The 22,243-nt window shown below is 34.8% G+C and overlaps 1 protein-coding gene across 12 annotated transcripts in view; it reads left to right on the top strand.

Moving 5' to 3' along the window:
- Positions 1-22,243, top strand: part of ANO3 (anoctamin 3) — a 483,543-nt gene that overhangs the window by 257,237 nt on the left and 204,063 nt on the right. For all 12 annotated transcript variants that reach the window (XM_085011613.1, XM_085011611.1, XM_085011612.1 and 9 more), the window contains one exon: positions 20,929-21,123. In XM_085011613.1, the coding sequence (XP_084867739.1) occupies positions 20,931-21,123 (193 nt within the window). In that variant the 5' untranslated portion in view covers positions 20,929-20,930. The remainder of the gene's footprint in view (positions 1-20,928; positions 21,124-22,243) is intronic.

Below are 22,243 nucleotides of genomic sequence, written 5' to 3'. Positions count from 1 at the left end.
CAGGGTCTTTTGGTACTTCCCTACCATCACACTTCTTACATATTAGTCAGTGTAAGTACTTATAAACTGCAGGACTCCCTTTTACCTAACCTGTCATTATGCCTAGACAGGTAATTGTGTATGGCACATAGTTTAACAAACATGGAAGTAGTAAAATATTCATGTTTTTCTTGGGAAACAAAGGAAAAGAGATATTTGGGGGCTGAGTCAGTTGACAAAGCCTCAAAAATGCACATAAGGTTGTTTGTCCACCCAAAGCGTATAACACTGGACTTTTATTTCCCATGACTACCTTATAAACTGTAATAACCTGACATTGGATGGGGGGGGTGTGTACAATGGTTACATGAATCATGCCAATAAATTAAACTTGTTGTATATGTATATTGTGAATATAAGTACTGAAACATATGAAGTGAAATGACCTAATATCCCTTACTTTCATCAAGATAAAAACTACCATAAAAAAATGAATATCATCTATTTTTTTCTCACAGCAGATTATTTTCATCTAAATATCACTGTTTGTGCCTTGGCAAGAATATTAAATTGTGTATGAGCAGGATAGCAATTTAAGCGATGTGTTTTCTTCCTTTTGCTTCTAGCAAAATGATGTAGTAATGGGGATGATGACGTAATGCTTTAGGGACAAAGCCCCAACAAGGCTGATTGTCAATGTTGAGCAATTAAATCATGGCATCCCAGTGATAGTGATCAGTGCCATAGTAATTTTCTTCATGATTGTAAACCTCTTGGTCCAGATTTCTTTTTCTAGACCCTACCTCACTAAATATTTTCATGAATTCCAAGGATGAATTATAAAGAAACAATGCTTTTGACATTTACACATGTAAATGAAGCTTAAAGAGGTGGTTTTCAGTTTTCAAGTATTCCTCAATATTCACTGAATAAATCATATTTAGTAGTTGTGGAGTATACTTACTAAGTGCCTATCATGTGCCAGGCACCATGGTAGTCTCACATTGAAGCTGCGAACAAACCGTATTTCCTGCTTTCTGGGGCCTTACCATGCACAGCAGCTATGCAGACAAGAATCAAATGATTACAGGGAAAATTAGTTACTTACAGTGGAGATACATGCCTATATATGATAAGGGTATAAACAGGGAAACCTCATTTAATTGAGGTGGGATCGGATATGTCCTAAGTAGCTGGAGATAGTCTTTCTTTGTAAAAGTTGGTGAAAAAGGACAAAATACAACATGAGGAGCTGGAGTAGAGATTAAGGGTTGATTCTGAACTGAATCCCAAATCATCATCACCTTTGAAGAATTGAAGGAATATGGTGTGATTTGGCAACATCTCCAAAAAAAAAAAAAAAAAAAAAACAGTTGTACAAACATCTTTAATTTAGAGAATAAAGATTTAAAGGGTAAATGATAGGTATCTGCAGCTATTTGAAGAGCTGTCATATGAAAGAAAGATCGCATTTATTTTTCAATTTTCTAAAAGGCAGAACAAGACCAATGTGGGGAACCGTAGGAAGGCAGATTTTTGCTCTACAAAAAGAAGTTCTTAACAGCTGTAATTGTCTGAATGTGGAACAGGCTGCCCTGGGGGAGCCATGGACCGTTTTAAAGCAGGGAATGACAAAAATGACAAAACGGAAGCAGATCTGCAGAGTCTAATGTTAGAGTAGATATTTCCATTGTTCACAGGATGGGCACCGTGTGAACTGACAATGTCACTGAGTCAGAAGCAGTTTTGCCTTTTCTGTCCTGGGACTGAAGCTTCCTGAACGTCTGGCTGAGGACCTGCCTGGTTCGAGGATAAATATTTTGGCTTGAATTATAATAATTTCCTAGGATAGAAGAAAGGGAAAATTATCTTAAATTTGATGGAAACAGAGGCATCCATTTATAAAACTTGTCACATGGAAAACCAACTCAGATGTATCTGAGATTTGAAATATTTCATTCGTTTATTCAGGTGTTTGCCCACTCTGCAAAATATGCTGGGTATGGCATCCCATGGTTTGGAAGATATACAGATACTTAGTTGCAGATCTTGACTGCAAGTATTTATAGTCTAAGAAAAAAGAGTGATGTGAATAAAATCTACAGTCCAGATAAGGAGACATTAATTGTAACAAAAATGCTAAAAGTAATTTGACTAGTTAAAGATTGTGAATTTTGCCAGTGTGAGAAAAGTGTTTTATCATTTCCTCTGTTTTCAATAGTCACCGTAAGTTAAACTAATATTTCTTTGGAGATATGCCAATCATAGTGCTAATATTAGGTTTCATAGAGGTAGACCATATAAAAAAGGAGTAATCAGTCCCAGATTTTTAAAAATAAATTGAACATGCTAATACCATTTTGCATTTTACCAAGTAATATCTTTTAATGATTCAAGTCAAAACAGTCAAGACATGTTCACAAACTTTAGCCAGTATGATCTCCAGGTGACATGCTGGCACATTTGTATGCACTTACTGAATACTTTTGTACACATCTCACATCTTTCTTATCACATCCATTCATTTGCTCAATTCATGAAACCCACACTTGTTGCTTTTCCCATGTTCTTTGTTATTTTTAATTTTACAAATTCTATATTATAGATAAAATTAATAGTACTGCCGTTTTTCACATCTTTGAATTTGGAGATCACATTTTGACTTGTCCTTTCTCTTCCATGGAGTCTAAGATCAGATGTCATAAGCTGACATTTTCTACTCTTCTTGTAGCTTTTCATGATAAGAGGAGTGAAGTAGATACTTCTCAACGTAGGTGTTTGGTCATAAAAACTGGAGACGTACTAACTAAGAATTAAAGACATAAAATCAGTCATTATGTCTGTTAGTTAATATTGCCTTCCAACAACAAATATTGCAAAGTGATATGCTGATCATTTCTTAAATTATGTAAATTATAAAAATTGAAAGTATTTATATAGAGATGAGAGCTATTGAAAAACAATCCCACAAGAGTTAGATAAATATGAAAATGTGTTTGAATATTGGATCAGCTCTTTATATGACCTTAAGTAGTTTAATTAGGCCATCTGAGTCTATATTTTCAGCCACCTGTTAAGTGAGGATAATGATACATTTTATGTGATCAGAAATATTGTATGTAAATAGTTTAGTATAATGCCTGGCATATAAAAAGCTCTTAATGAATATAATCATAACTATCATAATATTGACTAAACAAAAATCAAAAAGTCAAATAAAGGATCTTTTGATAATAAATAATAACTCACCAAAGTCATAATTTTTAAATTATAAAAAATAGGTAAGTAATAATCTCTGTGTGTATACATCTTATCAGGCAATATACTTAAAAAAAAATTCCTTACAGCTGTAGTGTAATAAAAGAATATTGCTATTGATATAATACTCTGATAGTTGTTTTAGGAATGTTAGTCTGTGAAAGTATATTTTAAGGAGCGTGGCTAGCCCTGAAATCTATGTGGTGCTTCAAGCTGTTCCATGAATGTAAAGCACTGAGCAAGCTACTTTGGTGAAAATGAGGAAGCATCTGTAGTCCCTGACCTCGAAGGGCTGAGTCCAATGGTAGAGCTATAGCTTACTTGCAAAAATTATAATGCAAATAAAAATTCATTATTAGTTAAGGAGATTAGGTACTATTAAAATTCAAAAGAAAAAGACATTGCTTTCAAGGGAAGAATAAGGGGAGATTTGTGAGCATATGGATGCTTTGGAATGCATTATTAGACATATTAAACTCCCCATTGACCTCTAAAGTCATAAATGGCATCAGAAAGAGCTTTATATGTTTCTGGAAATGAATGTTGTAGGCAATCACCGTTGTTCAAGAAAGCAGGTGTCCTTTTTAAAGAGAATCAAAAGACACAAACTGTTGTACATGTGTGCTATACAAATGGGAATGGAGAGAACACTCTAATCCTATAATCCCATGGCAGCCGTGAACTGTAAAAGCAAGAGGAGAAAATGAAGTAAATTATTCCAGGTTCAGTCACTTGTACTTGCAAGTTGTCATCCTATTGTCGCTGAATGCCTTTCCCACAGGTACATAACTAAAGACATTAATATTAATGTGTGTTATTATTTATATATATATATATAATTACAAATAACTAGATATATATATAATATGTAACTGAAGATAATAATTAGACTGTCTTTATGATATTTTTAATCTCTAAATAAGAACATATGAAGGCCAATATGCCAGGCATTTGGGGCAAAAAATGTTATCTGAAAGTAGCTTAAATGAATTTCTTTTTCTAATTTTTCAGTCTTAGTATAATTACTCTTTCTGTGTTTGTAGAAAAATCTTATTACCTTAACCTATGAATAGAACTATCATAAATTTCAGTCTATCTTAATATGCTGGAGGACCAGTGTAAGTTTAGTTTAAAATGAATTTAATATGAAACGAACTCCTTACTTCTACTTTAGAACTTAACCCCAAAGCACTGATGTCATAAACTATATTTATGTACTCCTTTCATCATATTAATCTTTAAGTTTTCTTGTTATTTCTTTCAGAAACAGAACAAGGGGATTGGGTTAGTGGAGAGAATTTACACACAATGGCTCCTACCCAAGTCTATAAAAATATGCTGCCTGCGGTTATAGCCTCCTTGCATTTATTGGCAGCTTCACAGTGGCAGACTGAAAGAAACTGAAAGGAGGTTAAATAAAGTAGAGCTGAGAAGAGCTAGAATAAAACTTTAAATAAAAGCCTTGAGATTTCTTTCAGAAACAGCATGATAAAATTTAAATGAAAATCACAGAATATTGCAGCCTTGGAATTGAAATTGTCCAGATTTTGGAAGTTAAATCCAAATCCAATATTGAGTAATCCCCTGATTTGGGATTTTGTTAAAAAATAGTACATGATACTCTTCCTTAGAATTGTCCATGACCATTATGATGAGGCTAATTCATTTGTTTTGATATGGAGAAAATCGCTTATATTTAGAAGAGTGACTTCGTTTATCCTGAAGCCACATTCCCAACCTTGTGGTGTCAAGTAGCCATGGATGGGTACAAAGGAAGAGCCAGACCGACCTAACATTATTTGGGGAAGGTGCGAGTATGTGTACATCTCAGTGTGTGTGTGTGCATGTCTGTTTGGAGGTGAACATGAGCTACTTTAAGGCTTTTATGTGCCCACGCTATGTACGATCTCTTTAGGAGCTCCTGCATATTCTTAAAACTGCCATAAGTCCATTGTACCAACTGGCATATGAAACACGCTATGTACTAGACGTGCTAGGAATTTCAGAAGGCTGTTTTCCCTTTGAAATGAGAATCCCATCAAAACCTATTCATTTCACATAACAGTATGCCCTCAGAAAGACCTGTCAAGTCTACAATAATACATGCAGAGGTTCAGTGCTGTACCCTGAACTGTGTTTGTGACCTATGCCAATCCCAGTACCATCTACTTGACCACTGCTGTCTGTGACTGCAAAAGGCCTGTAATCCATTCAATAAAATAAAAATAAGTAAAGAAACCCTCACTGAAAATGCATATCTGAATAAAAATTATGGCTATAGTTTCTACTGAAAGAGACATAGCAGCCAGGGGGCTCTTGTCTTTTGAATCTGTCCCCATTTCTTTGCTGTTCATTTTTCCCATTGCAAAAAGCAGCCCTTCTTCATCTGTTGGTCCATTTTCCTTTTTAAAGATCAGAAAAGAAAATTCCAGAACATTTCTCTGTTCTTTAGTGTGCGACTTTGGAAGAAAACCTATCAAGAACCAGTGATTCTTTGAAAGCCAGGGAGATAAAGCCAGGGACATGTTCTCTTTTTATCTGTCTTTGAACTGGGCATGACATTTCTGCATATCGTGAATAATTCGAAAACATTCCTTTATATAATGTCAGTCTGTCAATTTAAAATACATTCTTTATTCTATAGTGACAAGTTTAGGACATTTATATTCAGACAGCTTTTAAAAGAAAATTAGGAGGCGATGAAACTCCCTTGAGGTTTTTGACATTAGTCTTTTACTGAATTAAATGAATTATTCTTAAATAATTTCTTACTGTTTTTTTATTCAGCTCTGGTATAATAATTAAAGTGCTCAGCATTGATTTTGTATCAGTTGGTAATTTTCTTAGTAACTTACATTTTACATAACAAATGGTCTTGCTCTAGATATTTCAGGCATCCTATGTTCATCCAAACTCTCTTCTCTACCCTAAATAAAAATATATATTATTTGCATATATATTTTTGAAGCACTTTTGGTTGGCCCTTAGGTATTATTTGAATGTTGATATTTCTTTTCTGTAAATAAGTTCCAATAATGCTGTGGAACTAGACAAAGAATGTGAGCATAGAATCCCTGAGAATATGTAAGCATGTCTTGAACTAAGACAAAGATTTAGCTGAAACCCAGGAAATTTATTTTCAAATCTTAAAGTAGATTTATGAGGAAGCTATGCAGAGAAGACACAATACTGTGTGTTTTGTTTTTTTGTTTTTTTCTAACTAGGGTCATGTCCTCAAAATTCTCAGTGAAAGTATTTGCTCTGCCAAACTGGGCTCTACTTTAAGATATAAAATAAAGCAAACCTAGTGGCTTTTTAGGATTCTTTTGTCTAGGCCTATATCTAATTTTGAAACTTAAAGTCACATTCTTTCAAAGCCCTGATAAATACCAGGAAATCTGGAGGAGAATGAAAACATATCCATAAGGTGTAGTCTAAACTGGTTAAACCATCCTCCAAAACATAAGCTGCATAAACCCTTACACTGTTCTTGCCACACCTTCATAAATACCAACATGTAGAAGATAAATATAGTGAAAAGGCAGGACCAGGAGAGACTGTATATGCCAGAATTTATGGTCTCTTTTGTCAGTGTACCCAATGGCTCCAGTCTTAAGGACCCTGAAACAAAAGTATCCATTTTCTTTAAATAATCAGGGCCTCTTTACCTTGGAAGTATAGTATAGGGAGGGAGAGTTTTTGTTGTTGCCTTAGAGGCCATCAATAATATTTGTTCTTGCATATCTGTGAAAGGCAGGGTACTATGGCAAGAGAAACATAGCTTGGGGATTCCATGGACTTGAGTTCAATTCAGCAGTTTCGCAATTACTGGGCCGAATGTCCATAAGGTAATTAACCTTAATTTTCTCAATTTAATTTTTTTAATTAGATCTGTCTTTTCTTATTTTATAATGATTTTTGTTTTTTCAAATTTTCTCAACTTAAATATGCATAATCAAAGCTTTCTTTTAGGATTATTGTGAGAATTAAATATATCAGATATCACCTAGGAAGGCAAGGTTGGTTCAGTGCTCAAAAGCCACTTATTTATTGCATTAACAGACTTGAGAGGAAAACAGCATGATATTATCAATAAATGCATAAATAAATCAATATCCATCATGATAATAATGTCAGCAAACTAGCATTAGAAAGATACTTCCTCCGTGTGATAAATGCATTTCTAAAAAATTTACCTAAAACATCAGACTTAATCATGAGAGAGTGCTTTCCCATTAAGATCGGGAATTAGGCAAGATTGCCCATTTTCATTACTGCTACTCAATATTTTATTGGAAGTCTTAGAAAATGAGAATAGAAAAAGAAATAAAATTATTCAATTGAAAAGTAAGAAATTAAACTATCCTTTCTTGCAGACAACATGATACTCTATGTAGAAAATTCCAAGGGTTCTACAAATTGTTTATCGTTCTTAGAACTAGTAAATAATTTTGAATATTCACAGAATACAATATCAATAAGTGAATTTAATCACATTTCTGTACACTAATGATGCACTATTATGAACTCATCCCTGAAATTTAAAAATATATTTTTTTTTGTAAAAACACCAAAAAAATGAAATATTTAGCTATAAATCTAATAAAATATGTGCTGGATATGTATGGGGAAAATTACAAAAATATGATTAAACCAATCAAAGTAAAACTTAGATAACTATATGAGTCATGGATTAGAAGAATTGGCATAATTAGGATGTTAATTCTCCTCCCCCAAGAGATATTTAGATTTATTAAGTCTCTATTATAACGTCAACATAATTCTTCTCAGACATAGATAAGCTGATTCTAAAATGTATAAAGTCAAGTAAAAAAACTCAGCCAAAGCAATTAAAAAAAGAAGAACAAAATTGAAGGACTATCACTGCCTGTTTTTAAGATACATCATAAAGCTAGAGAGGTTAAGAAAGTATGATATAGGTGAAAGGACAGACACATAACCAATAGAGTGGAATAGAAAATTCCGGAAGAGACCTGCATAAGTATGGACAGCTGATTTTTAACAAAGGTACAGTGACAAATGAATGGAGAAAAGAAAGTCTTTTCAACAAATAATTGAACAACTAGCTGAAACAACTAGAAAGCCATATGCCAAATATGATTGCTGTTCTATACTTCATCCTATATAGAATAGTTAACTTAAAATATGTACTATCCTAATATCAAATATAAAACTATAAAAACCTAATCTAAATTATTCATAACCTTGGGTTAGGCAATGAGTTCTTAAATACAGCACAAAAAGCACGATAGGTAAAATTTTACTTCATTGCAAATAAAAAATTGACTCTTCTAAAGATACTGTTAAGAAATGAAAAGACAGGAGTTCCCGTCGTGGTGCAGTGGTTAACGAATCCGACTAGGAGCCATGAGGTTGCGGGTTCGGTCCCTGCCCTTGCTCAATGGATTAACGATCTGGCGTTGCTGTGAGCTGTGGTGTAGGTTGCAGACGCAGCTGTGGCTGTGGGTAGGCCAGTGGCTACAGCTCCGATTGGACCCCTAGCCTGGGAATCTCCATATGCCGCGGGAGCGGCCCAAAGAAATAGCAAAAAGACAAAAAAAAAGAAAAAAAGAAAGAAAGAAAGGAAAAGACAAAAAATTTAACAAACCCAAAAAACAAACAAAAAAGAAATGAAAAGACAAACCACAGACTAGTATAAAATGTTGCAAATGAAGGATTTGTATACAGATGTAAAAAAGACTTTTAATGCAAACAGTTTTGCATTATTAAGTATTAGAATTGCTAATAGCAACAATCCTTTGATGAGTGTATGGTGCTGCGGGAATTCTGTCATTCATACATTACTGGTGGTAAAGCCACTTTTGAAAAAAGTTGAGTGTTTCTCTAAAAGTTAAATATGTACTTACTATATGACCCAAAAAGGCTCTTCTGTGTATTTATGGGAACTTAAAAACTCCATATGTGTGTTTATAATACCATTATTCATGGTTGTAAGAATCTATATTTGTGTCAAAATTCAAAGAACTGTACACCAAAAAAGTTAATTTTATTTCATGTAAATTTAAAAATAGATAAATAATAAGAAAATAAACCCATATGCTCTCTCTGAAAACACATACTTTTTTCATGATGAGAATAGAAAGTGCTTGGCAAAAATAATCTTAGTTTTTATTGAACTCAAAACTGCAAAAACAGTATAATCTTCCTGATGAATATAAACCATGATTTTAAAAGTGTAATTTCTAAAAATGAAGGCTAAAATGCTACTAAAATAAAAACTCAGATTCTGACTTTCTATAAAATAAGTATCATTGGGAAAAGTAGTTGGTAAATAATAGCTGGTAAATTAATTATTAGTAATACAAACAAAAATTAAACAGCCAGTATTACTAATAACAATAATATATACAATCATTATTATTTATCATTTGTCTTTACAAATGGCTTTATTTTTAAACACTATAGCAGTAGCTAAAGTTTCTTATCCTGAACTGGTTGAAAAATATGCAGAATCCATACTACTTTTCTGTTTTTTTTTTTTTTCCGAGGACCAGTACCTTCTTAAGCTTTTGAAATAAGCTTCCAATAATCAAATATCAAACTATGTTCAAAAGCAGACATAGAAATTGCCAACCTTTGGCACAGTATGGAAAAACCCATAAGTAAGAACAGCAGGTGGCAAGAAGTGGGAAGTTACATGGTTCCAAATGTTCATAGCAGGCTAAAAATATCGAACAGGTTGTGCCCCAGAGCAGTTCTGGTTAGACTAGTCAGGCTTGTGTTTGGGTTCAGATTCTACACATCAACTAAATTCTTCCAGTTAAGATCTAAATTTCTTCTATTGGTTTTACTAAAAACAATGTATGGTTAGAAGAGATTGGACCAGATTTTTAGTTTTTCAAAATGTTGTCATAGAACTTTGGGATTAAGTGGGGGTCTTTAGAACCTCTCTATTTCAAGGACAGGATGTAATCCTTGCAGGGTCCGTATACTTTGGCCAAAATCCAAATGATTTTATTTTTTTAATGGCCTCAACCATGGCATATGGAATTTCCTGGGCTGGAGATTGAATCCCAGCCACAGCTATGACCTTGCTGCAGCTGCAGCAATGCTGGGTCCTTTAGCCAGCTGCACGGGGTCAGGGATCAAACCCATGTCTCCACAACAATCTGAGCCACTGCAGTCAGATTCTTAACTCACTGCACCACAGCAAGAACTCCCAATGACTTTTTTTTGAACTCTTCAGAGTGAAACTGTCTGTGCTGCTTTTGGCAGTAGTATAAATATTACAACTTTGCAACTTGTCAGAAGTACTATAAGATTTTAAGTGTTATATCCTTATCCAAACCCAATATTTATTTTTCATATGGAACTACTTCCATGAGGTAGGCAAGGATGGTCAGGAATTCCATTTTGCCCCTTAACACACACACACAAACATTGAGTGTGATGGAAGGAGCACCAATATGGTTTTCATAACAGTAACTTTAAGGTATTTGAAGGTTTCATTTTTATCCCTTCCTATATACTGTTGAGAACCTAGGAGACACCAGCACTTTGATTAGACATTTGAAATTTATCAGTGGCCATGGTAGTGCTAGGAAAATAAACAGCAAATATTTTTGTTAAACCTGACAGCCATGTACTGCATATCCACTGAATATGAACTTGATGATGAATGAATGTTATTAAAATCTCCATATTTTTAGCCAACCTCAGGTAAGAGTTCAGAAGCCAAAATCCTGAAAGTACCTTGCCCTTTCCAGTAAAGAATTCAAACAGGTGTTTTGGGTCACAAGTGATCTTGGTAGGAATGGGTGAAGGGGTATAGATTTCAGGAATACCCAATGGGATGAAGAACTGTCAACCGTCAGAATCCCTCCAACAATCACTACTTAGTGATTCCACTAAGATCATTACTGCTTTGTCACCAAAGCCCACTACCTCATCTGCATGAAGGAGACCTACGGTCCATTAGTTGAATGATAACGTTCAAAGTTTCAGAGGTTACCTGGAGGTTATTTTAAAAGGGGATATGCAACTGTTCATGATTTTTTTGACATATGTCCTAAGCAGTCTATCTCTTATTAGGGATTCCATGATTTTCAAACGACAAAAGAATTGCAAATCGAAAAAAGAATAAGTTATGAGCCTTGTTAGACATTGTAATTAGACTGCTCAGGAGGAAGTTTTGGTTACATTTGGGTCCCTCCATTAGAGTCATTGTCAGTTTTCATGAAATTCCCTAATTTCTTATTGTGTTGGTAGACAGTTTGCTTCTGCCCTTGGATTTTAATCCACTAACTCTCAGTCTCTCTCCTGGGCATTGATTCATGAATCCTTGTTCAAACAGCTCTTGTCTTTTGAACAGAGTGACCTCTTCCCCTTCGAGCACTTAGGCAGGATTTCTCTCAAACACTCCATAATGTCTTTTTCACCCAGGTGCAGTCCTTAACTCTAATTACCAAAACCTAAACCAGAAGATTAGTTTTTTTATAGTGCTCTGTATCTCTGTATCTCAAATATAAAATATGAATATTTTTTGAAAAATGAACTTTTCATTATTTTATTGGTATAAAAGCTTCAGAATCTTCCCTTTTGTTATTGTACATGCTACATATTTATGGTTCTGACTTTAAATCTTATTACATCTTATATATATATACATGACATCATTGATTCAATTATAATAATAGCAAATACATGTAGGATAAACTAGCTATCAGGCATTATTCTAGCACTTTATTTTTATTCATTTAGTCTTCAAACTCATAATTCTGAGTTAATGATTATCATTCTCATTTTAAAGATGAGGAAACAGACAGGGAGATTAAGGAGTTTATCCAAGCTCAAAAATGCGTATTATGCCAGATCTTGTCCGCTAGTCTCAAAAATGAATGAAAATTGGTTCCTACCTTGAGGGAGCTCATGGTCTCACAGCAAGATGCACATCAGTACTAGATTGCACATCAGTACAGTGCTTTAGGAATGTTGCAGAGGTACAGGGGACATGGTAGCTAACACAGTGTAAAGGCATTAAGAAAGCTTTTCCAATGTTGGTAACATTTGAGCTCCTCTTTGAAGGGTACAAGTTTCAGGACAAAAATAAATAAATAAATAAATAAAATGGGGAAAATGTAGCTGAGTGAATTACCAGGTTGATAAAGGAATAAGGAGACATTTACTGTGGATAAACTATTTATTATGAGCTTATGAACTTGACTATGTTGGAGAATGATGGGGAAAGCTCTACTACAGATTTATCTTTTTACTTTATTCTGCCCTCCCCCACAATGTGGTAAAGAAAGCTCTTCGCATCATAGTACCTTTCATAAATAACATGAATCTCTATGATTCCTGCCAAAATCTGTTTTGAGTTCTAAAAAGGAAACAAGGAAATTAATGGCATTTGTGGGAGGAGGGATTTGGAATAGCTCAAATCAATAGATGGATCATTGTTTTATAATTGTTGCCAAAAGTGAGGACCAGCTGATTGCCACTCTAAAGCCAATAAAGAGGAACATTTGGTGGAAAGGAAGGTTTGCATTACTTCAGGGGCTTGCAACAGGGGACTCCTGTCCAAAGGCAGATTCCCCCCACTGACAATCAGAGGGCAGGATCTTCTGTAAGTGGAGGGAGAGGGTTACAAGCAGAAACAGTTCAGTCAGCTCCAACAGTCATCTTGAAATCAGTCATGAGGTGGTCTGACCACCGTTATCTTGATTGTTTTAAGTACAGTTAATCTTCAGTTCCAGGGTCAGTTTTTTCCTATTTTTTGAGGCCAGTTCTTGGAATTGTGGCAGCTTATATCACAGCTAGAGTCTGGTCATCATGACGTTAACTTTTTCCATCTGGTGGGGGTTTCAGTATCTACAAGACAGCTCACAGGATACATCTCAGAAGATCATCTGTAGCGCTTGAGAAGGAACACTTTGCTTAAAGACTAATCTATGATTATTTGGTCTCATTTTACTGTTTTCCTTTGCTTCTTCATTTTCTCAATTCTCTGATTAAACTTATCTTTTGGACAAAGTGTTTTCTACAGACAAAAGGCAGGGGGAAGATATGGGGGATAGGGAGAACCATAGGGTCCTGATTCATTTCATCATGATAAATGTTCAGATCTTGTTTGTGGCTTTGCCAAATGAATACTTAATCTAAAGATAAATTTCATATGTACTTCAAAAAGCACTAAGGTGAATGGTTATCTGAGCCTTCAAGTTTCAGAACATTGTAGCATGCAGAGTAAATGCCTTTTGAGATTTTAGTCTGTTATGGGTGCAGGGAGTTTTATCTATTTTTTCATTGCCATATCCCCATTGTCTAGAAAAAGTATATATTACAATAAACACTTTTCAAATGAATATATTAATTAGGAAAGTAATTACTTGTCTCATCTCAGTCTTTCATTTGGTAAATATTCATTTGCATACTGAAAGTACTGCAGAGCCAGGTACTGCAGCTCTGACTGTGAACTTGCCCTCATAGAACTTTCCTTACAGCTAAAGAGACCAGAATATCCTAATAAATAAATGCAAACATAATCAGTTTTACTAAAGCAAAGTATATGTTTCTGATGGGGCTTATAGCAAGGAAATAAACCTATTTGAGGTGGGTTATGTGACTTGGAAATTAGAGCCCAGACATAAAGATAAAAACAAGGGCACTCATTTCACCTTTAAAATTTTTTAAGTGTTTTTTCACCGCTTTAGAGACCCCTTCATAATTCTGTACCCTTCTTAGAGTATTCTGTCTTATATTGAATTTATGAGAGAGCTTGTATTATTCATTGTAATACATTGTAACTGTAGAAATTAATTTTGATTTTGCTTGTTACAAAGCTAACTGTATATTGTTCATCTTTGTCTCCTGCATAGTCGTGCACATAGCAAGCAAACATCAAAGTACATTAAAGTCAATAGTTTTCTTTCCCATATTTGCTTACAAGAATCTTAAAGTACTTACAACTTATTAAAAAAAAAAAAAACTTATTTTTTTTTCCTCTGGTGGTAAGAGTGCGTATGTTGCTTCCTGCTCCCAAAAGTTATGCTCATAGCTCCACTGAAGTTATACATCTGTATAGGTGTAGTGGATAATCTCTATTGATCCCTCCAGATCCTTCACCTTTTCTAACCTGCCCTGTGCCCCAGCAAGCAGATGTCTGTGACTTAATCAACCAGGGGCTCTCATGACCTCTGGTATTTAGATTTGACCAGTGTGGGGGGGCATCATAATAGATTAGAAGTTAATAAAAGAGAGTTTGGAGTATTTTATTTCCTGGGCTCCCCTCCTGCCAGTCTAGGGTTTGGCAGTGGCTCCATCCTCTGTCTAAGCACATAGGTTCTGTCTAAGTACATTCTCTTCCCCCGGCTATAATTGCCTTCAGGTTCCTCTGTCTACCTCCTCCCCTTGCTCAGCAGGCCCAAGGGTAATAAAGGCTTCTGTACATGGCTGGTAGGGAGCTTCGTGGCCATTATTTTTTCATCTTAATCCTGTCCACACCTTTTAAATAATCTGTTTATTAAGCTTTCTTCAGGTACTCTGAGTTAGCCATCTCTGCCCTATTTGGACTCTGTATAAGTAGACATACTTTTCTTGTTCAAAGTGAGAGGAATACTTAAAAGTGAGTGAATCACAAACTATTTTAAAAGAAGTTTCTGAGTAAACAGAGAAGTTGCTTGTTACGTTCCACAGAGCAGAGACCTTGAAATCAGGTGGATGCGGTTTGTTCCAGGCTCCAACACTTCCTGCATGTGGAACTTAAGACCAGTTACTTACATCCTTTATGTCTCAGGATTCTCACATGTACAGTGGGGATGACAAGTCCTAACAGGACTATTACAAGAATTATTGATAACACCCAGGATGCACCTGGCACTTTGTAGGCCCTCAATAAACAGTGCTTTTATCACCCAAAAATAACTTCTGACCAAAAGGGCACACTTACACCACAAATCAGACATGTTCTTTGAAGGAGAGAGAACTATAATGATTTTGACAAGGCAGAAGAATAAGAAAAGTCTGTGCCTATTTATGCTTTTCCTCCAAAGCTTGTTATTTAGATAAATATGCTTTGATTGTATTCACTAATGTAGAAAAGTGTTTGAATTTTATGAAATTAAATGGCATTCTGAGACAATACCTCTCCTCAACCCATCAATTCTAAAATACTTCCAATAAAAGTATAAATCATAATCACTAATTCATATGACAAGAGACAGACAAATGTATTTATTTTTAAATTTATTTTTAGCATTTCCCTTTTATAGACATAATATAAAATTCATTAGGTAAAAATATTTTGTTTTGCCACAAATACCCCAAAATTCTTCTAACAATTTACTTGGTATAAATTTCAAAGTTCACGCTATAAAACATACACACATATTTTTTTTTTTTTGCATGAGTCCTTAGGAAATTGGTTTTCTTGAAATTTTACTAGAAGAGTAGAACAGTGTATATTTTGTATTGAGAACAACCAATCCATTTTTCTTTACTCTTCAGTTTTATCTTTGAAGTTTTCTAAAGACCTATTTTTAACAATTAAAACTCCATGTCAGGTCAAAGCCCACTGAGTTAAGTAGTTATCTCAACAACAACTTAACCTCTTTTGATGTCAGCTGTCTTATATGAATTTATTTCTAAAAGATACCTTATTTGCAATTACATCTTATATGCAATTGGACCTTTGTGTATATCTAGGTGAAACTATCATTTCATGACATCCTTTTAATATGTGAGTATTTATGGAATGCTCTTAAAAAGTTGGAAGTTTCTTTAGAAAAATCTATTCTAAATATAGAAAATGACACATTTCTATAGTTCTAGAGATTTATCCTTAAACTCAAGAGCTACATATGCTTACCAAAACTGATGTTACTCTGATCTCTTTTCTAGTTTTTAGCTTTAAATGGTAGCTGTCAAATATTATTCAAGGGTACCAGGTAAAGCCATACAAGAAAATAAACCGAACTTAGAATATTGAAGAAAAAATGCCTGAGTAAGTTGTGGGAGTAGATATTGCTGGTTATGCCAAGCAGAATCGTGATGGCATTTGATGTAGAAATTGGAGAAGAAACTCTGTACTTTTTAGAACATTAAGATATCACACTTTCAGCTTAGATTATATTGATTTCTAGCAAAGCTGATCACTGTAATAGCTTTGGAAATATTCAGTAGTTAAAGATAAATGTGAAGAAAAATGCAGAGCAGTAGGAAGGATATGTGTATCATCAATATTATTGTATCAGTTTTCTTTGTATATTGCATTTAACAAATATCTTCAGCAGTTATATGTTTATGGATAGTTTTGTCGTTGCTGCTTTTGGGGTTTTTTTTGGGGGGGGGCGGTGTTTGGCTATGCCCTCAGCATGCAGAAGTTCCTAGGCAAGGGATTGAATCTGACCCATAGCAGAGACAATGCTGAATCTTTAACCCACTAGGCCATCAGGAGCTGAGACTTTCTTACCGTATATGCATAATCCTTTGAAGAAAATTTGTTAAATCCAAGAATTGTAAATAAATTAAAATGTCAGAGAAGGAATATGTCATAAAGAATCAGCTCAGATTACCTTCACAGTTATGACTTCACTACCACAGGGTGAGAAATTCCCCTTTGGTGGCTTTATGAGGCCTTATCTCTATTTTTATATTATTTTTTATATATTTTTTATTTTTATATACTTTTATATATATATGTTTCTCCTGATAGCACCATTATCACTCAACATTGAGTTTAAGTCTGGCCCAGAGAATGCACTCAAGAATTGTTTGGAATTACTAAATAAATGATAGAAAACTGAATGAATAAAAATTAGGTTTAAAAATTATAATGAATACTAATTTCATATAATTCAGTTATGCACCTTGTTAACTAAATGATGGAAGTGAGAAAACAACAGTTAGTTTTATAAATAATAACTGATACTTACTTTGGGCGACTTAATGACACACATTAAGGCATAGCAGATTATATATTACTTATATCTATTATTTTATAGATCAGCCCAAGAACTGTCATTTGATAGATGACAGCAAGGCATTCCCAGTTAATATGTACCAAACAGCACGTATTCATTTTTCAACTTGTATTTCACAAGTTTCTAAGATTACAGATATAGAATTATAGGTTCTCAGGTTTGCTTTTGCTCTGTATCTGTGGTTTCTACATTCAGAGCTCTCTGCTTAAAATTTGCGTGATATTTTTACCAAGTGAAACCATGGTAACGACCCGTCCAGGATTGGGGTTCATGAAGAGCTGCGGAGCATTCTGAAAAGATCATGGGTTTTAGAATCCAATAGCTATAACTTTCACATTCAGTTCTGCTGGTTGCTTGATTTATGACTTAGAGTAAGTAAATTCTGTTGCCTGTCCTAGTTTTATTTCCTATTTGCAGCGAATATGTTTAAAAATATTTTATGGATTTTGGCAAATGCAGTTATTCAAAGAAGGACATAAGGCAGATAAATTTGTGGAAAATAAAGGGCAACTAAGCAAAATTCCCCAGAGGGGCTAATTTTTATCCCCTACCTAGACCACAGCAACAGCTCCTTTACACCCATTTCTCTTGCTAACTGTGCAAACAGATTATTTTTTTCAGTTTTTAAATACACTGTAATCTTCCCACATCAAGGCTTTCACAGATGTTATTTATTATCTTTACTTAAAAGATAAGCACAACACAAACATGCATAAATATATTTCTTTCTATATTTAAGCTTCCTTTTTAATTTTTTGGCCAAACATGTCACTACTTCAGAGAAAATGTCCTCAGCCACTTCATAAAGGAAGTTCTCTTTATTATTCTCCATAATATAACTATGTTTGTATTTTCATAGCATTTCAGTCAATTTATGCATATGTACATACTTACTTGTTTGTTCAATGTCTGACATTCTAAGTCCCATGAGGGCAGGAATTATACGTACACCTTGCTCACCACTGTATACCCAATGTCAATACTTTGACTGCAAAGAACAAAAACCCAATTAACAACTCCTCACTGACTAGGTGGAATTCAAGTATGAATCAAATGACAGCATTGATGAGCATAAAGTTAGCCTCACCCTATTTCGGTTTATAAAATAATAATATCTATCAATGCTAGTCTTCATTAGCTCAAAGAACAATTTTTTGAATACGTATGCCAGGGTCAGTGGGTTAAGGTGATTTGTGTTGTTATAAATTCCTCATGAAGGCCATTTCTCAGGGACCCAAGACATTTCTCTCTAGCCCCAAATCTTTACCAGCAACTTTCACCATCTTCCATCTATGTGCCTTCACTCCCCCCACATCAAAAAAAAAAAAAAAAAAAAAAGAATATTTATTCTTTTGCTCATATATTCTGCTAGAGTAAAATGCAATTCTCAACCAGAGGCCAGGAATAAAAATCTGATTATATAATATTGTACTTCAGTGTTTCTTAAATAAAAGAAAATAGAAGGCCATGTAATAAAATATGCATAGGCATAAAAACCTACTAAGACAGATTTTTCCTATGCTACTCCATGTATATAGTGTAGAAAATACTAGTAGGTCCTTAACTAAGGAAAATTGTATGATGTTGTAGTAGGATTTCAGTATGAGTTCTGTGAGACCTTGGAGAATTCTTCAAAAGAATATTTTATTTTCTTCTCATTACAGAGTCCCAGAAAATTAAGATACTGGGTCAGTTCACATTTTTTTCCTGAATCTCTTTCTAGTTCACGTTTTATTTGCACACTGACAATTAATGTGAAAATAAATATGTATTTTTTTATAAATCAGGAAGGTAAAATCCTTACTGCTAGGTTTAATCTGAATTTCATCTGTTCAACCACATCTTATTTCTGTAGAACCTCTTTGAAAAATTGTCTTGTCAATTTTTTTCAAGATTCTCGATTGTCTCAAAGTCCATTGCATATTGATGCCTCTGCTTGTTTATTTGAATTCATGCATTTCAAAAGTTCCTGAGACACTTATAAAATTAAATAGCTAATTATAGGTGGTTATAAAATTAAGTAGCTAAAAATATTAACCTAAACAACATGAGTGGAATTTAGTTTAAAATGTTTGTCTTATATTAAATATGATAATTACTGAAAATATACCTTTTCTCTGGTCTTTACCCTTTCCCTGCACCTATTAGGTTGTACTGTCTCAAAAATGAAATTAAGATGCGTAAACTACAAGGCAAAAAGTTTCATTACTTTAATGTTCTATGCATTTGCATTATCCTCTTCACCTTTCAATCACTAGATTTGAAATACACTTTAATACAGAGAGTCAGTATATGGGCAGGTGAATAGGAAGGGTAGTAGGAACAGATATGTTTCTAGGTATGTTCCTTCTGTGTTTCAGTCTCTACCTGTATGGCTTTTGATAACTGTTCTTTACATTTCAGAGTCTATGAATTTTGAGGTGAATGGAGGGTATTCAGGAGTTTCAAAATTAATTTATGGGTCTACCATGATGTTTTAGCATTTGAGACTGTTTGGAGTATAAATCCCCTTTCAGTTTACTTATGAGTGATATAAGGCATGCTACTTCCCATCTCTAAGTCTCAGTTTCTCCATAGCTTGTGTGTGTGTGTGTGTGTGTGTGTGTGTGTGTGTGTGTGTGTGTGTATAGTTTGCTAAGGAATATATGAACAATGCTCAACCTGAAAAACTAAGATTAAAACAATTTTGGGTTTTTTTTCCTTTGTTGGATTTATATTTTATTCTGAATTAAAGCAATTGATAACTATCTAGAGTTGGCCATGGAATTTCATAAGGAAACGGATTCCATCTTTTGTGGTTTGGGAAAGTGAAGATAAATCTTTGGGGGGGCAGTTTGGCATTATTTATCCAAATGATAAATATTCATATCCTTCAAGCCAGCAATTGTACATCTAGGTATTTCCTCTTAGAGAAATACTCAATATGCGAAAAATGGGATATGCCAGAATGCTCACAGCAGTATTCCAGGAATGAGTAATGACCTGGCATCGATAAAACATGGGTGGGGACAGATGGGGCCAGGGGAGTGCAGGGCAGTGGGGTCATTCTTTGCTGGGGGCATATAATTACTGGGACTTCCAAGAATGGGTCTTCGAATTATAAAGGCCCCTCCCCATGTGGTGAGAAGCATTATGGCAGATCAGTCCTCTCTGCATGAGTGGAGGGACTTTTCAGGGGTCACAGGAATGCTTTCTCTTGACCCCTGCCTGCTGGCCAATTTTTGTGTTGAACTAAATATACCATTTCTTTCCAGCCTCCTGATCACTGTTAGGACATTATACATATGTTTCAAGGAGGAGAGGGTATAGAAAAAAAAAGGGCTCCAGTTACTAATAGTAATTTGAATGTTTATGCATTAGGTTTTATTGATTTTGCTACTTAAAAACCTAAATGGTTAGATTTATCCAAAGATAATCAAATTGTTGTTCTCATAACTCCTCAAGTGATTGTAAACCTGTTTCTTTTATATAGAACCTTAGGGGGGAAAAGAAAACAGAGTGAGCTCACACTGGAAGAGGAGTTGTTTATTTCTCATAACTAATTGACAAAAAAATCCTAAAACACTTTCCCTGACAATAGAGAAACAAAACTAGCATTCAATTAGTTCTAATCCCTAGATAATGCTTGTCAAGAGTACTTTCCTGAAACAGCCATTACAAGAATTGAAATTATTTGTTGATTTCTGCTCCTTATATCTTTCTACTAAAACTTACCATTTTGAATTTGCAGGTATGAATATAAGCAAGAGTGAGATAGCAAAAGAAACTTCACTAAAACCATCTCGGAGATCCCTGCCTTGCCTCGCGCAGAGCTATGCTTACTCCAAGAGTCTAAGCCAGTCTACCTCACTCTTCCAGTCAATTGAGAGTGAATCTCAGGCTCCCACATCTGTAACCTCAATCTCTGCTGACAAAGCAGAGCAAGGTGAGCTCTATTTTCTTGTTCAGCTTAGAAGGAGTAGTGTTTTCAAACCCTTCCTCCCTCCCTCCCTCCCAGCCTGCCTCCCTCCCTTCCACTAGTATTTATAGTCTTTAGGAAAGAGGCTGACATAAAAAGGAGCCCAGTACCTCATGCTGGTCAGACAAAAGGCCACTTGTTGACCAGATATGTGTTCATTTCTTCCATCCCTTAAAAATAGCCAACCCCATGCAAGCATGGACCTAATACTTTCTGTTTACAGGAGAATACAAACCAGCTACCTGAATCACTGGCTCATTAGCATTCCTGATGAGAATTTATAACTGGTAATTAAATATGCCAGCAATAATAAATTCATTTTTCTAAAAAGAAAGACCAATAACTTTAAATAATACTGACAATAAAGCAGTGAAGATTTGGTTGCATAAAGATGCAGGCGGACAAGTGTTGACAACCAAATGTTGGTACCAAAGGAAACCTTGGATAATAAATAAAAGGATTGAAATAAAGGGAAATGCCAACTAGATGCCACATTAAAGAGACTTTGTGGTTGCCCTTAGGTACTCTTCTGTACACATCTGCCCCTCTGAGACACCATTATGCCTTTAGATAATCCCTTTTCACAAGACTCAGGAATCAAAATTCAACCAGGTCCCTGTCATTCAGGGGGTGAGGTATATTTTTATTATCCCATCCCCATCTAAGAGCTTTTGTGTATGAAAATTAATTCCCTCATGATTCCTTAAGGTTGTTTCTTCGTCTAAATAGCTTGAAAATACCAATATTCTCTTTCTGATAATATTATGAAATCATTGCCTACTATACATAGTCAGCTTACACCCATGGCTAATTTTCGAGAGAATCAACATATTAAAGTATATAGAGATGTAGGAGTTCCCATTGTGGATCAGTGGGTTATGAACTGGACTAGTATCTACAAGGATGCAGGTTTGATCTCTGGTCTTGCTCAGTGGATTAAGGATCCAACATTGCCATGAGCTGTTGTGTAGGTCTCAGACATGGCTTGGAACCTGCGTTTCTGTGGCTGTGGTGTAGGTTGGCAGCTGTAGCTCTGATTCCACTCCTAAGATCCCTAGCCTGGGAACTTTCATATGCCGCAGGTGCA

This window comes from Sus scrofa, chromosome 2, assembly GCF_054392235.1.
Source record: "Sus scrofa isolate SSC_HxYL_T2T_F1_AM1 chromosome 2, Sscrofa_HxYL_maternal_Yorkshire_Landrace_v2.0, whole genome shotgun sequence".
In the NCBI taxonomy this organism is placed as follows: Eukaryota; Metazoa; Chordata; class Mammalia; order Artiodactyla; family Suidae; genus Sus; species Sus scrofa.
Note: the sequence above shows the minus strand (reverse complement) of the source record. Positions and strands in the feature narration are given on the sequence as shown.